This window comes from Ceratotherium simum, chromosome 2 (genome assembly GCF_057802395.1).
Source record: "Ceratotherium simum simum isolate JZ-2026a chromosome 2, ASM5780239v1, whole genome shotgun sequence".
Classification (NCBI taxonomy): domain Eukaryota; kingdom Metazoa; phylum Chordata; class Mammalia; order Perissodactyla; family Rhinocerotidae; genus Ceratotherium; species Ceratotherium simum.
In genome coordinates, this window is record NC_141901.1 from 99038972 (window position 1) to 99052280 (window position 13309).

Here is a 13309-nt window from a genome sequence, read left to right on the forward strand (position 1 = left end):
GAGAACAGAGTTGCCTGGAGCTGAGTAAAACCTGAAGAAAAGAAAAAGAACAAGGAAGCTGTAGGGAGAAGAGGTGCCAAAAATCCCTGTGGCCACATGAATTTTCCTAGCAGTCAACTAATCAATCTGGATTAGTGACTCCAAATCCCCAAACGAATTATTTATATTACATTCAGTTTACTAATATTATCCACAAATGGATAAATCCTTCCAAAAAACAATATGCAGGCTTTAAAACAACAAATTCACACTCAGGTGTCAAATCAGACCTTATTATCTGTGGCAAGGAAAGTTCATACACTACTCCTGACCCAAATCAGCCTCCCTGATAGGACAGCATGCTGATTTTTAGTTGGTGGACAGGTATGTGAAAGTGACCATTCCAAGTACACGGCAGGTCCTTCTAAGGATGTCTCTGTCACAGGGTCCTATCAGGGTTGCTCCAGGCTTAGATTACAGGGGAGACAGAGCAACACCAGACGGAGCTGCAGCCACACACCAGGTGCACCTTCTCCCATCCTGTGAATCTGGATGACGGCCCCTCCATGATTCCTTTTCTGAGCCCAGTTCAAATATTACAGGAATCATATTGCTTCCTATTTTTAGAATCCAGATCTATAGACATATTTACACAATCCCATATAAATTATAAACAAACACTTAAAAATGCTTTTTTTCTAGGAATGGTACATTCCAATGGGCACTGGAATGGTTGTCTTTCCTGAGACAAGAGTCCAGGCACAAATGAATTTGAGGACCAGAAAGAAACCCCTTTATTTCTTCTTTCCTCTGCAATTATTTGTGTGTGGAGGGTTGTGGGGAGGGGAATGTCTGAAACAGACCACCCAGCCAGTCCATTTTAGAATTTGGAAATGAGAGGAACAGGGTCTAAAACATTCCCTATTTTGGCTACTAGCCAACCACTTAAAGTCTATTCATCCAATTATCCTCTGTATGTAGACAATAAAACACCCAGAATGTGTGAGGTAAAATTACTTCTTTAAAATGACTACAAATTTCCTCCCTATTTTTCAGTAGAAAAGGCTCCTTAAGTATGCTGGGCCCTGCAGTGAAGCTCAGCACTGCAGGATGCCTGTGGAGGAGCCCCAGCCTCACCTGGCACCTCATCCTTCACAAGACAAGGTCCAAGGGTTTTCTCCATCTGGGGGCATTTCTAAAGAGCCTCTGCAAACAATGATGGGTCACACCTGCTAACAATATCTAAGAAAGCAGAATTCACCTGGTCTCCGACAGAAATGTTAAAGCAACCCAAAATTCTAGTTTCCTAGTCTCTAAAAGAACAGAGACCAGCTCCATCACATTGCTGAAAATTCATCAGTCAGAATTTAATTAGACAGATCTGGCAACCAGAAGGCATTTAGGTTTTAATGTCTCCCTGAGTCGAGACCTTTATGTATTTTAGAACGTTGATCATTACTGTTATTGCTGCTGTTCTGGTGGTCATTCTACTGTGTCTGTCCCCGCAGGGTCTTTTTAAAGAACACTGCAGAGAATAACAGTCGCGAGGTAATTGAAAAAGAAAGTCATGCAAATTATGTTATATTGATAAATTGTATTCACAAGTCAATGGTGCTACAATGTTACTGCTTTCCCAATAAAATGCAAACTGTAAGGCTGCATTGCCTCCAAAATTCTTAAAATGACCCAACAAAAATGACACATTAATCAAAATAGTTCCTAAAACAAGTAGTCCATCCAGCAGTAAGAGACAATTCTTAGAGTTTGGAATTATGTATTTTATTTTGCCTTTCCACTATGTATTAATATTGCAATATATCTACTATATATTTGAGAAGTAGTAAAAAAAAAAAAAAAGTTAAAGCAGAGGGCCTTCAATTTTTTAAGAGAATATTATCAGATAAAAGAACATTCATCCAAAAGAGAAACAGAAATTTATAGTTGTCTTACCCCCAAATTATAAAGTGAATCCTACATATAAATCTTAAATCAGGAAGTCAGTAACCTTGGAAGTTATTTCATAAATACTGAAATATTCAAAATACTCACAGAAATGAGTTAATTGATAATAATGATACTGACAACCATGGTTGAAGAAAAGCACACTCCTTGTTCATCTATTAACATTCAGCAATGATATCCAGTTTAACAACATAAGATAGGAAGGACATGGATGAAAACGGTGAGCATGAGAGCCAGATTCAACCAACACTCCAGGTGATTTTCAAATTGCCAAGTAGAGCTGGAAATTTTCAAAATCTGGGGCAAGAACGGCCTTCCACTGATTGATTGCAAAGGCCCATCTGAGGTTGATGCCACCAACATATGTGCAACTACCAGATAAACGAGGGAGCTACCATGATTAAATCTAGAGAAAATAATCCAAATACCAACTTTGATTTCCTGTTATAAATATCACATTTTAAAAACCACTAAGATGAGGTTATTATTACTAGCAGGCTGTGCAGGCAATGAGAGATAGAAAATAGGGGGAAAAACCCATGTGAACACAGCTTTTCTTTTCTGAAAAGGGAACCTCACATTTTCCTTTCTCCATTAGGGTGCTGTCACAGCCAGTCCCCGTGGGGAGCGTGCTTTCAGAGTGCCAGTGCTGGACTGTGCTGTTCCCTCAGACTCTGACTCCATATGGCCCTAGGGAAGCTGCCCTGAATTAAGAAGGAGGGCTCTCACGTGAGCTTTTTCCTCATTAATGACTCCCTGATGCACCACAGAATGCAAGCTTTGGAGGACTGTCCACAGGCCCTGTAAATATCGGGCAGGCACTTCAAATGTTTTGTCCTATAAATGCTCTTAACAGTAATCAAAGAACATCATGGGAATTCACAAAGGTGGTTTGAGTAGAAGTTCTAAGTCCAAGTCCGACAAATAAGGCTTAAAACCTTCAGGAGCTCTTGAAAATCCAGAAAGGGGATTTTAGCAATATGCAAAAGAATTAAACAAGTGATACCAGTCAGACTGAGAACTTTGTCAGGATGCATTCCCTAGGGTAATCAAGCATAAGGTAACGCGATGGCATTTCACACATTTTCACACCTGCTCGTTGGGCAGGGCGGGGGTGGAGGGACAACTTGATCCACTGTGGCCATCAGGACAGCCCCTAGCTTTGGCTTCCTAGTGCTATTATTATACTTGTGTACGAGTGTCCATGTGTCTGCATACAACTTTGCCCCACACCCAAATCAGATTTTCAGCTTCTCCAGGTTTTCTTAATTAATGTTTTTTTCCCCTTAAAAACCTCTTGGTAAATCAGCAGTGAGCAGACACTCAGAAAAGACTTGGGGAGGGGCCAGCCAGGTGGGGTAGTGGTTAAGTTCACGTGCTCTGCTTCAGTGGTCCTGGGGTTCGTGGGTTGGCGGTTCGGATCCCAGGTGTAGACCTACGCACTGCTTATCAAGCCATGCTGAGGCAGCGTCCCACATATAAAGTAGAGGAAGATGGGCACAGATGTTAGCTCAGGGCTAATCTTCCTCACCAAAAATAAAAATACTTGGGGATAATAAAAACATATTCATCTACTTATTAATTTTATTAATTAAGCAAATAAATACCGGGAGCCTACTAAGTTCAAGGTACAGAGCTACATGCTGTGCAAGATTGTTTCAAGAGGAATTTGTCATGAATCCTATCCTTTTTTTTTTTTTTTGGTGAGGAAGATCAGCCCTGAGCCAACATCCATGCTTAATCCTCCTCTTTTTGCTGAGGAAGACCGGCTCTGAGTTAACATCTATTGCCAATCCTCCTCCGTTTTTTTCTCCAAAGCCCCAGTAGACAGTTGTATGTCACAGTTGCACATCCTTCTAGTTGCTGTATGTGGGACGCGGCCTCAGCATGGCCAGAGAAGCAGTGCGTCGGTGCGCACCCAGGATCTGAACCCGGGACGCCAGTAGCGGAGCGCACGCACTTAATCGCTAAGCCACAGGGCTGGCCCCCGTCATGACTCCTATCCTTAATCAGCTTACAGTTTTTAATAAGCCAAATTCTATTTGGTTTGTGCCAAGGAAAAACTCAGCTAAGATTAAAGACATCTAGGTGGAGACCCTTCTTTCCAGAATCCCCTTCATCCTGAGCACTCATTCTGAAGGTTCTAGCCACTATGAATGGACTTGGTAGTTTTCAACTCCCGGGAAGTGACAGAAAGTGAGGCACAGACCTGAACAGTAAGAGAGATGTGGTCCTGCAGGGATTATGAGGAGATCTGAGCAGATTGTGCCTGACAACTCAGGACAGAGTAGGTGTCTACAAAGGACACTCTACAAGTCTTGTTTATTTCTGACTCTATCCCCCTCTCATTCCACTGTGCCCAGCTTTTGACCTCTCGACTACCTGTACGCATCACAGGTGTGTGCCTGACCCAGCGAGAACTAATGATTACCTTTTCGGGGTCCTTCCCATGAACCAGGCATGATGCTCTTTCATATGCATGTTCTCATTTTAATACTCATGAGGTATGTTCTTTTAGTTTTCCTATTTTACTGATAAGAAAACCAAGGTTGGGGTGATAGTTTATTCAAAGTCACCAGCCATCATTTCACTTGAACTCAGGTCTGTTTGACTCCAGAGGCAGAGTTTTTAATCATTATATTACACCAATTTTGAGTTTCAGAGATGCTGATATTTTATCTCTGGGCTTCAGATAATTCCTTCAAAATTCCCATCTAATGCTCTAATTGGACAAAGATTTGTTTTCCTTTACAGTTGAGTCTTAAGGGAGTACAAGAAAAGAAAGCAACAATTCCACAGAAAACAACAGCCTCGTTGGGCAGGGAAGAAACAGCTGCAACCACTTTAGGTAGAGTTACACAGCCTCGTTTACGGTTGTGGATGAAACAGCATGTCACCCTTTGTCTATCCATGCTCGTGGTTTACTAGGAAAATACCATTCGTTTCCCATTACCTTTCTCTTCAAGAGCTGGGATAAAAAGAATATTATTTCCCCTCCCATATACATAAAGAAGGAGGAATGAGTTCCTACTTATTTGAAGACTAGACCCTGTCACTTCTTCATCCACCAAGATTCCAAACATTCTTAAGAGTTTTCTTGATTTGTCTATGAAAGTTCCCTCTTTAAAAACAAAAATGAAACGAACAAATGAAAACCTTTCAGGAACTCATCTCCCATAACCTGGGTAATGAGAAAGAGCGAGCACTCTTGATCAAGCAACACCAGAAAGGGATCTAATGCACGTAAATACCTCGTCCTGAAATCTTCCTTCATTTTCCTTTGGGGATTCTATGTCTCTAGGGAAGAGAGAAAATCATTTTTCCTCCGATAACTTCATCTGAGATTGACAAAAGGCAGACAGAGGAAACTGAATGGGCTGATGATATTCTTCCAGTCTGAGCTTTGGCCAGAATTGTCAAAGACAAAGCAGCTTCTACTTCTTTTTCTTTGAAATAAATAGAAATTTGAAACACAGGAATTTATTACTTTCTCTCCTAGATATTAATACATTCTTTCTTTGAACTCACACGATCCTCCCAAAATTGTACTGGGAATGCTTGAGGTAGCACCAAGTAATCTGGGGTTAAAAGTGAACTTGGCTAGTATATTGGTGCCTTTGGCTGAAAAATCCAGGCTCCATCCTGGTTGTTTTTTGGGATGGGAAATGCACACCATCGGTATCACAGGCAGCTCCAGAGGGTGTGCCAGGCTCTTGTGCCTCAGTTTACGTCTGCGTGTGAACTGCCTGTTGGCCACTTCATGAAGACGATGAATGACAGGCCGGCTGGAGGGGTGGCCAGGCCTGAATATGGAACCACACACTCTACCACCTGCAAACTTTTCAAAATGAAAATAAAATGAGTATCTCTGGACACAACTTCAGGCAGATTATATATAAATATAATATATGAAAAAACAAAACATTTAGGCATCAGCTATAAGTCAGGTGGGAAATGAACAGAGCTAGTCTATAAACATCACTTGAAAATGTTAGCAAAAATAAGATGTAGTTTATGACACACTGAAACAAGCCTTCAGAGACCTCTTCTTTATGACTGCTTTGAAAAGACAATGTTGATAACGAAAATACCACCAAAACACCAAGATGAGGAGAGGAACAGCCAGACAGAGCCCAGCAATGTAAAAGTATTTCCCAGGCTCGGGAAATGAAACAAGTCCTGAGAAATTAATGAGAAGATATCTAAGTGGTAAGCTCCACCTTCTATCCCACAATACTGACATAATTCAGTTTACCTATCTATTCCAAAAGATCAGGAGAACAAAATGGAAAAATGTACAGAAAAACAACAGGAAGAGAGCCCCAAGGAATGAGGTCATTCCGAATAGGTAAAAAACAATATGGTGGATTATACTGACAAGAAATACAACAAGTAATATAGAACAACAGCGAACAATGTTTACACAGTATAAACTATATGAATACGTACATATTATCTTATTTAACTCTTCAACAGGTAAGTAGTAGTATTACTGCACTATTTTAAAGATGAGGAATAAATCTCTACCCTGAGAGGTTCAATAACCTCTTCGATATTAGGAAGTAAGAAACAGTTGAGGCAGAATTTGAACACAGGTCTGACAAGAGCCTGAGCTCTTAGCCACGAGACCACAGCGACGTCAAGGGCCCTCAGGGCCAAGCACCCATCAAAGCCTCCGCCCCACCACCAGGGACGAGTCCTGTGGGTTTCCTGAGCCGATATCTGCGACAGCACAGCATACGCTCAACAGCTGGTCCACTTGTCGGTTTTCATTGAAACCATAGTTTTACTCAATCTTAAATTCCAACCCATGACAATCTCTTCTGCACTTGGAGTGCATACCACAAACTCAGTATTTTATCCAATACTATTATATTCATATATAAAGTGTGCCTTCCATTTTAATCGAGTCTCTGCAACAGAAAGTTTATATATTTATGCAATTGAGGAATTTAATACTGTCATGTACCCTATTGTTTTATTTTAGACAATTTTTGTGTGTGTGTGTGAGGAAGACTAGCCCTGGGCTAACATCCGTGCCCATCGTCCTCCACTTTATATGGGACGCCGCCACGGCATGGCTCAACAAGCGGTGCATTGGTGCACACACAGGACCCGAACCTGCGAACCCCGGGTCACCAAAGCAGAGTGTGTGCACTTAACCATTACGCCACCCAGCCGGCCCCCTGTTTCAGACAATTTAAAGTGGAAAATCCTTCAAAGTTAGAGATCGTTTTCTTAAAGCAATCAGCAAACAGTTGAACGCCTGAAAGGCCCAAAAAATACTTGTCAGTCAACGATCTTAAATCACTAGTGAAGAGGACTGTGGGGCATTTGCCACTTTAAAAGGAACTAAAATGAAATGAAAAGGCCACGCTCCTCACTTAGGCTGAAAAGATTCTGCTTCTCTCACAGCAATCAATTTTCCTGGAACCAAGGTTCTCTTGGGCACCTGACAGTACCCAAGAGGAGGGTCTGGGTCTGCACCTGTGTCCAGAGAACTCTTTGAGTCCTCCAAGCTGCTCCCGCTGTGGGCCGCATGCAGGGCAGACCCGAAACCCTCATACTCAGCGGGCTGCTGGCCACTGTGGACTCAGAGCAGCAGCCAGAGCCCCAAACTAAACTTACCATTTTCTGGCTGGTCCTTAATGTCAGCGTCACTTGGCTGGCTGGGACTTTCAGATTGACTTGAATCTGAAAAACATAAAAATACAGCCAAAAATTACAGAGTCTGTGAGGGAAAGTGGACGAGAGGTGCCAGACTTTCTCAAAAAGTCCAGCATATAAACTAAGAATGAGAATGTTATGGAAAAGACATGATGAGGGAAAGAGGAAAGGAAAAGAGGAAAGAAAGCGACAATGCCCAACAGCAGCAGCCCATGCCTTTGGAGACGACACTGGGTTCTGCTCACACCTCCGGGGCAGCTGGCTTGTGTGGGATCCTAACCTGAAACTCAGCAGAAACCATTCTGCAGAGAGGCCATTTCCAAACTGCTCTTCTCCGTTATTTACACATGAGAGCCTGATCAAGACTTCATTCTTCACTACACACATCTGAGGCTTGATTCAGAACATAATAAAGTGTCAAAACATATTTTGAAGCTGGTATATAAAAGCAACCCAAACAACAGTAACAAGTTCTGTTGGTATTTAGCTCTGAGTTACAGCAACAGACTATGCAGACTAACACCATTACATACAGGAGTCCTAATATTCTAGCACATTTACTTGAAATAACAGGATAACTCAAAGACGTCTTTTGGAAAGGTACATGGTTCCCCCACTTTAGAAGCATTACTTTTCCCTTGGTCTAATGCATTTGGGAGATCCTAAAAGGGCTTGTTAACAAAAATAAGTTCTTGTGCACTTTTACTGAATTCCATTTATTTTTTGTTTAAAAAATACAATCATTTTCAAACTAAAAAGATTAATTCAACTTCTAAATGGGATAATTTAAAATAAAATGACATTTAACTTTAAAATGAGATAAAATTAAGTTAGATCAAAAGAATTTCACAGAATTAGAAGTAAGCATACTTATGATACATTTTTGGGGGCTAGGAGACAAAAATCAGGCAAAACATTTCAAGAAGAAAATTTTTTGATGTAAAACACTTTTCTGGGACTTGAAAGACTATATAACAGTATCTAAAAAAAAAAAACTTTTTTTTAGAAAAACCTCTATATCTCTGGAAAGCCTGGACTGGAACTTGCACTTCACAAAGTTAGAACTGGCTGTCTGAAATTTGACCACATTTCAGCAAGAAGTTCACTGCAAGATCAAAAGGTCATGACACTTAACTGTGATTAAACTGGAAATATTACTTCTATTTCAACAGCGTTAGAGCATTACCATTCTCTTTCTTGGAGATGTTGCAAAAAGAAGCAGCCCTACTAGTGACCTCAGGTCGAGAAATGCTCATTTATTAAGTTAGAAAAGCTCCCTGCTTTTAAGCAAATGAAGATGTTAATTACAGGGACGTACTATTAAGAAAATGTCTATTCTTAAATTTTTAGATGATGTTAACCTGCGGACTACAGAAAAAATCTACGTTGATTCAAAGGTTCAAATAGCAAAAAATGTGAAAACGTGAATTTTTATTTAAGTCTGGCAAAGTGATAGCTCTTACCATCTTGTAACAAACTGCCATAGTGAAAACACAAACAAAAAGCATTTTAGGGCAAAAAAACGAGAGAAATCCTTCAGAATGAATCACAAAATTAAACACAAAGCCTGCACTTGCAAGTTGGAAATGCAAATTTACATGGGACCATATTTGAAATTTTAACTCCATAAGTTAATATCACTTTTACAGCCAACGATTTGAAAATATGGTATGACCACCTTCTCTTTTTCTAGGGAAAGATCCTGTAATTTTGCCATTAAAAACTACAAACTAAATATTCTGAGAAGTAATTAAACACGTTTTAGGGAAAAGGCGTACCTTCATTATTTTTGTCCTGGAAAATTTTAAACCGTTAACATCTATAATTAAAGTTAAAGAAAATACCTAATTTTGTTTCAGGGAAAGTTAAATTCTTCCTGATCGTGTCCCAAAATAGATACACAAAATTTTGCCAAATAGAACATCTTCTTTGGAGTAATACTAGTAAACCTAACTTTCTATATGGTAGCTTAGCTGACGTTCTTCTAGGTTCAAGATCTGTACAATTAATCACTTCATGAACAAATGGAAAAACATTTTTATCTCAATTAATTTAAATATACAATAGCCAATTTCTTTTCTGTTATTTATCCATTAATATGAAGGACAATGAGATTCAAAAAATTTCTTTAAAAAATCTAAAAGTGGACTCTTGTTCTCTTTACTTTTCTTCACATTTGGCTCACCATCCATCTTTATAGAAATGTAACATGATTGTAAAAAACACAAACGGCAACAAAAGATGGCTGCAGGTACGTTCAAAGAAAGTTTACAAGTCGAAGCTACAGAAAAAGCAGCAAACAGACAGCCACGAGGAGCGGCGGGAACAGGCTCAGAGCTGGTCTGAGAGGGGCCGCTCCTGTGAAAGCTCCGTGCAGACACTGCGGGAGGCATCCCGCCAAACTGAAAATAAGACTTAATATCTCCAGTTTTATTCAAAAGCCAGAGACACTGTTATCCATCTGAGGACTGCATACTAAAATACACTATCCTGGTAAGGGTTAGGCAAACCCAAAGATCTACCAGAAAACTTAAATGATCTAAAAACTTCAATAATTATTTTCTACCATGGCCGTTTAATGCCATTTCTGTTTTGAACCAACAAGGAACGAAACTACCCAGCCGAGGAGCTATTCTATGCTGAGGACACATGGACACTTTCTCCAGTACCACAAAAGGTCACCAATGCTGTTCAGTATGGAGCCAACCAGATGACCAGAATTACAAATTAATTTCTACCCATACATAATTGATACAAATGAAAGATCTCTTTCTTATACATTTACATTAAAACACTATCATGAAGGTTAACAATTAATTTACTTTTCTCTTTTTTATAATTGGTAGAGGCAACTTTGTGTGTTACTGTTTTGGACAATTATCATGTGGTCAGTTGATTATCACCACCTGAAATATTCAGAGAACCCAGAAAACAAATCCAACTGCGTAGAACTGGATGCCATATCTCATATCTTCTATCTGGCAGGGACTTTCTCTGGTTCCCTGGTTGAAAGCCAGAAGATTTGTATGTTGAACGAAGAGAATAAAGTGTGTTTAAACGATGCAGTTGGAAATGCTATTGTGAGGAAGTACATTAGGGTTATCAATTTTTTTCCCATCTAGGGATTTGCTTTTTGTTTAAGGAAGCTTAGACTTCAACCTAACCTTGAAAAGCAATGTTTCCTTTGGTTTTTAAAAATTTATGAGCAGAAATTTAAACTTAAAATAGACAGAGTATGCATACAGGAGGCTGAGTTGAGACCTCCTAATTGAACTGGTTAGCCATCTATCTATGCGTTTTTACCATGCATACAGCTATACTGCTGGAGTACTCAGACAAAGACATTTCACTATCAATAGAACCACTAGGGAAAGGAATAAAATAAATCCTAATGCCTACATATTAGTCTCTGCTTCCATAAGGTGGTGCCACGCGAGAACAGAAACCTTGGATGGGATTTGCTGCTTATCTCGTATCCAGTTCCCCCAACCTCAATTCTGCTCCCCTTCAGCACGGAACCTCAGAGAATATTCCTGTGGGGAAGGTGAAGAATGACAGAAACAAGTCAATATGGTGAAACTGATCAAGCAAAAATATAGATATCACTTCCAAGTATTTTATGTTCTTTTGGCATGAAGCAAAGATGGAATGTTGCTAAATCTTCTCTGTGCTCGACCTAGAATTAAACTTTCTCCTCTCCAGTTCTGCTTTCATTGTACGCCTCTCTCCTACTGTCTGACTTATGTTATACTATACCACGTGATTTTAAGTGACCTCCTATGAGGATCTGGGCTCCGTAAGAAAAGAGTCCCTTTCTTTCTCTTGTCCTGCCCCCCGGACCTTCCAGGGGTGCCTGGCCCAGCCAAGGATCCAATAACTGCTCAACTAAGGAGATGAGTTTTCACTTGTTCCGCTTTCTAACACTGAACCGCCAGTGACTGAAAAATATACTCACTTCACACTAAACAGGGACTGGGACTTATAAAATGAAAAAGGAGAGCAGAAAGGCCTTTATTTCTGCTTGCCATCCTCCTTCATGGGGCCTGGCGAGGAAGAGAGAGGCATGTCCCTCTGATTCATGGGTGGGAAACGTTGCACGGTAGTTAGAAGTTGCAATCACCTCCTATGATGCCCTGGCCGACGCACCACAAAAGGCTACCTCACAACAACAAGAGCTGAAGACTCTGACACAGGAGGCCCCCCAGAAACATGTGCAGGCTGACGTGAGGGACAACAGAAGAATATTTCACATACTCGAAAGCTGCAGAGATAAGAGAAATCTGCCATATCTGATGCCCAAGGTGCCACAGAGTACTAACACCTGCTGTTGTGAGCAGCTGATAAAGGACAGACACACAGGCTGTGGTGAGGTGAGGAGCCCTTCCTGCCCTCAAATGAACCAGTGCAACTCCTATTCAGTCAACGTGATGTCAACAAAAGTCTGTGAACCATAAAAGTACAAATTCTGGTTCCATTCGAAAAATAATTTACCCTAAATTTCAACCTCTCTACATACATAATGCTTTGGCTAAAGATGAAGTCTGAAAAGCCTTTGTTAGAATTTTTTGTCCAGTTTTAAATCCCACAAATTAAAAGGCGATATGAAGGAACCATGAGGCATCCAGAAACAAGGAGTTAGCCAAGTGAAAGGGACACAGTGAAATGCCGCCTAACAGAGTTGGGGTTGTTTATAGTGTGAAAAAGAAAAGGCAAAGACAGGAATGAATGCTTTCCTGCAAATAAATGAAAAGTGCGGAGCATTCCCAGGGCAAAAGAAAATAAGAAATAAGGGTGATTATACTCTGAATATAATAAACGGTTACCCTCTAGAATTAGCCCTTTCATGTTCAGAATTCAGGTAAATTTTTACTTCTTATGGTTTGGAAAGATGAGTCGGGCCAAAGAATACAAGATTCATTTTTCCACATCCATATGTTATAATAGAAAATAATCCTATTTCTCATTGGCAGTGTAAGGTTTAGAATTACTCTATTTTGATCATCTTGTCTTGTAACATGTTTATTATAGTAAGGAAATCAAGAAAATCAAATGGCTATGATAGCCACATTTTGCTTATTAACAGAAACATTACTGTAATACTTTTAAACATTTAGAAATATTGTCTATTTTTTCCAGTATCATCTTGACCATAAAGACTGAAGTATGAGGAAATATTTTTATAACTTTATTTGAGAATGTAGAGTGTCAGTGCACAGGTGCATACACGTATATATACAATTTGTAGCTTATGTGTAAACACCAACGAATACAATACCATCAGTTAAATACAATCCTTCATGGTCTCGCAAAGAACAAACAGAAATTTGTAATACCATCATTAAATTTGGACCAGTAAAAATATTAAAAAATATTAGCATTTCCAGAGAATGCATAAAATCCTTTAAGCTCAGTTAATAACCAAACCAATATCTAATGTCAATTAACATACACAACTGTGGCCCACTTGAAAAATTAACATACAATAACTTAGCTTGTAAAACAGATAAATTATGAGGTGAGTCACACCATAAAAGTTTTCATAGCTTTGAAAATGGAAACACCCCACGGTTCTTTAAGTGGAAAGTCTTATCTTTATTGTATTTAAAATACAAAATTTGACCCATATAACCGTCCCAGTGAGGCAGAGTTGAGTGTTTGCATGGATATGTGTGTGCATGATAAGCACAGTAATCTAAGCATG

At 39.8% G+C, this 13309-nt stretch overlaps 1 protein-coding gene across 1 annotated transcript in view; it reads right to left on the bottom strand.

The window, feature by feature from the left end:
* Positions 1–13309, bottom strand: part of NFIA (nuclear factor I A) — a 353376-nt gene that overhangs the window by 163625 nt on the left and 176442 nt on the right. Inside the window, exon 3 of the mRNA XM_087417277.1 lies at positions 7570–7635. Coding sequence (XP_087273403.1) covers positions 7570–7635 — 66 coding nt within the window. The remainder of the gene's footprint in view (positions 1–7569; positions 7636–13309) is intronic.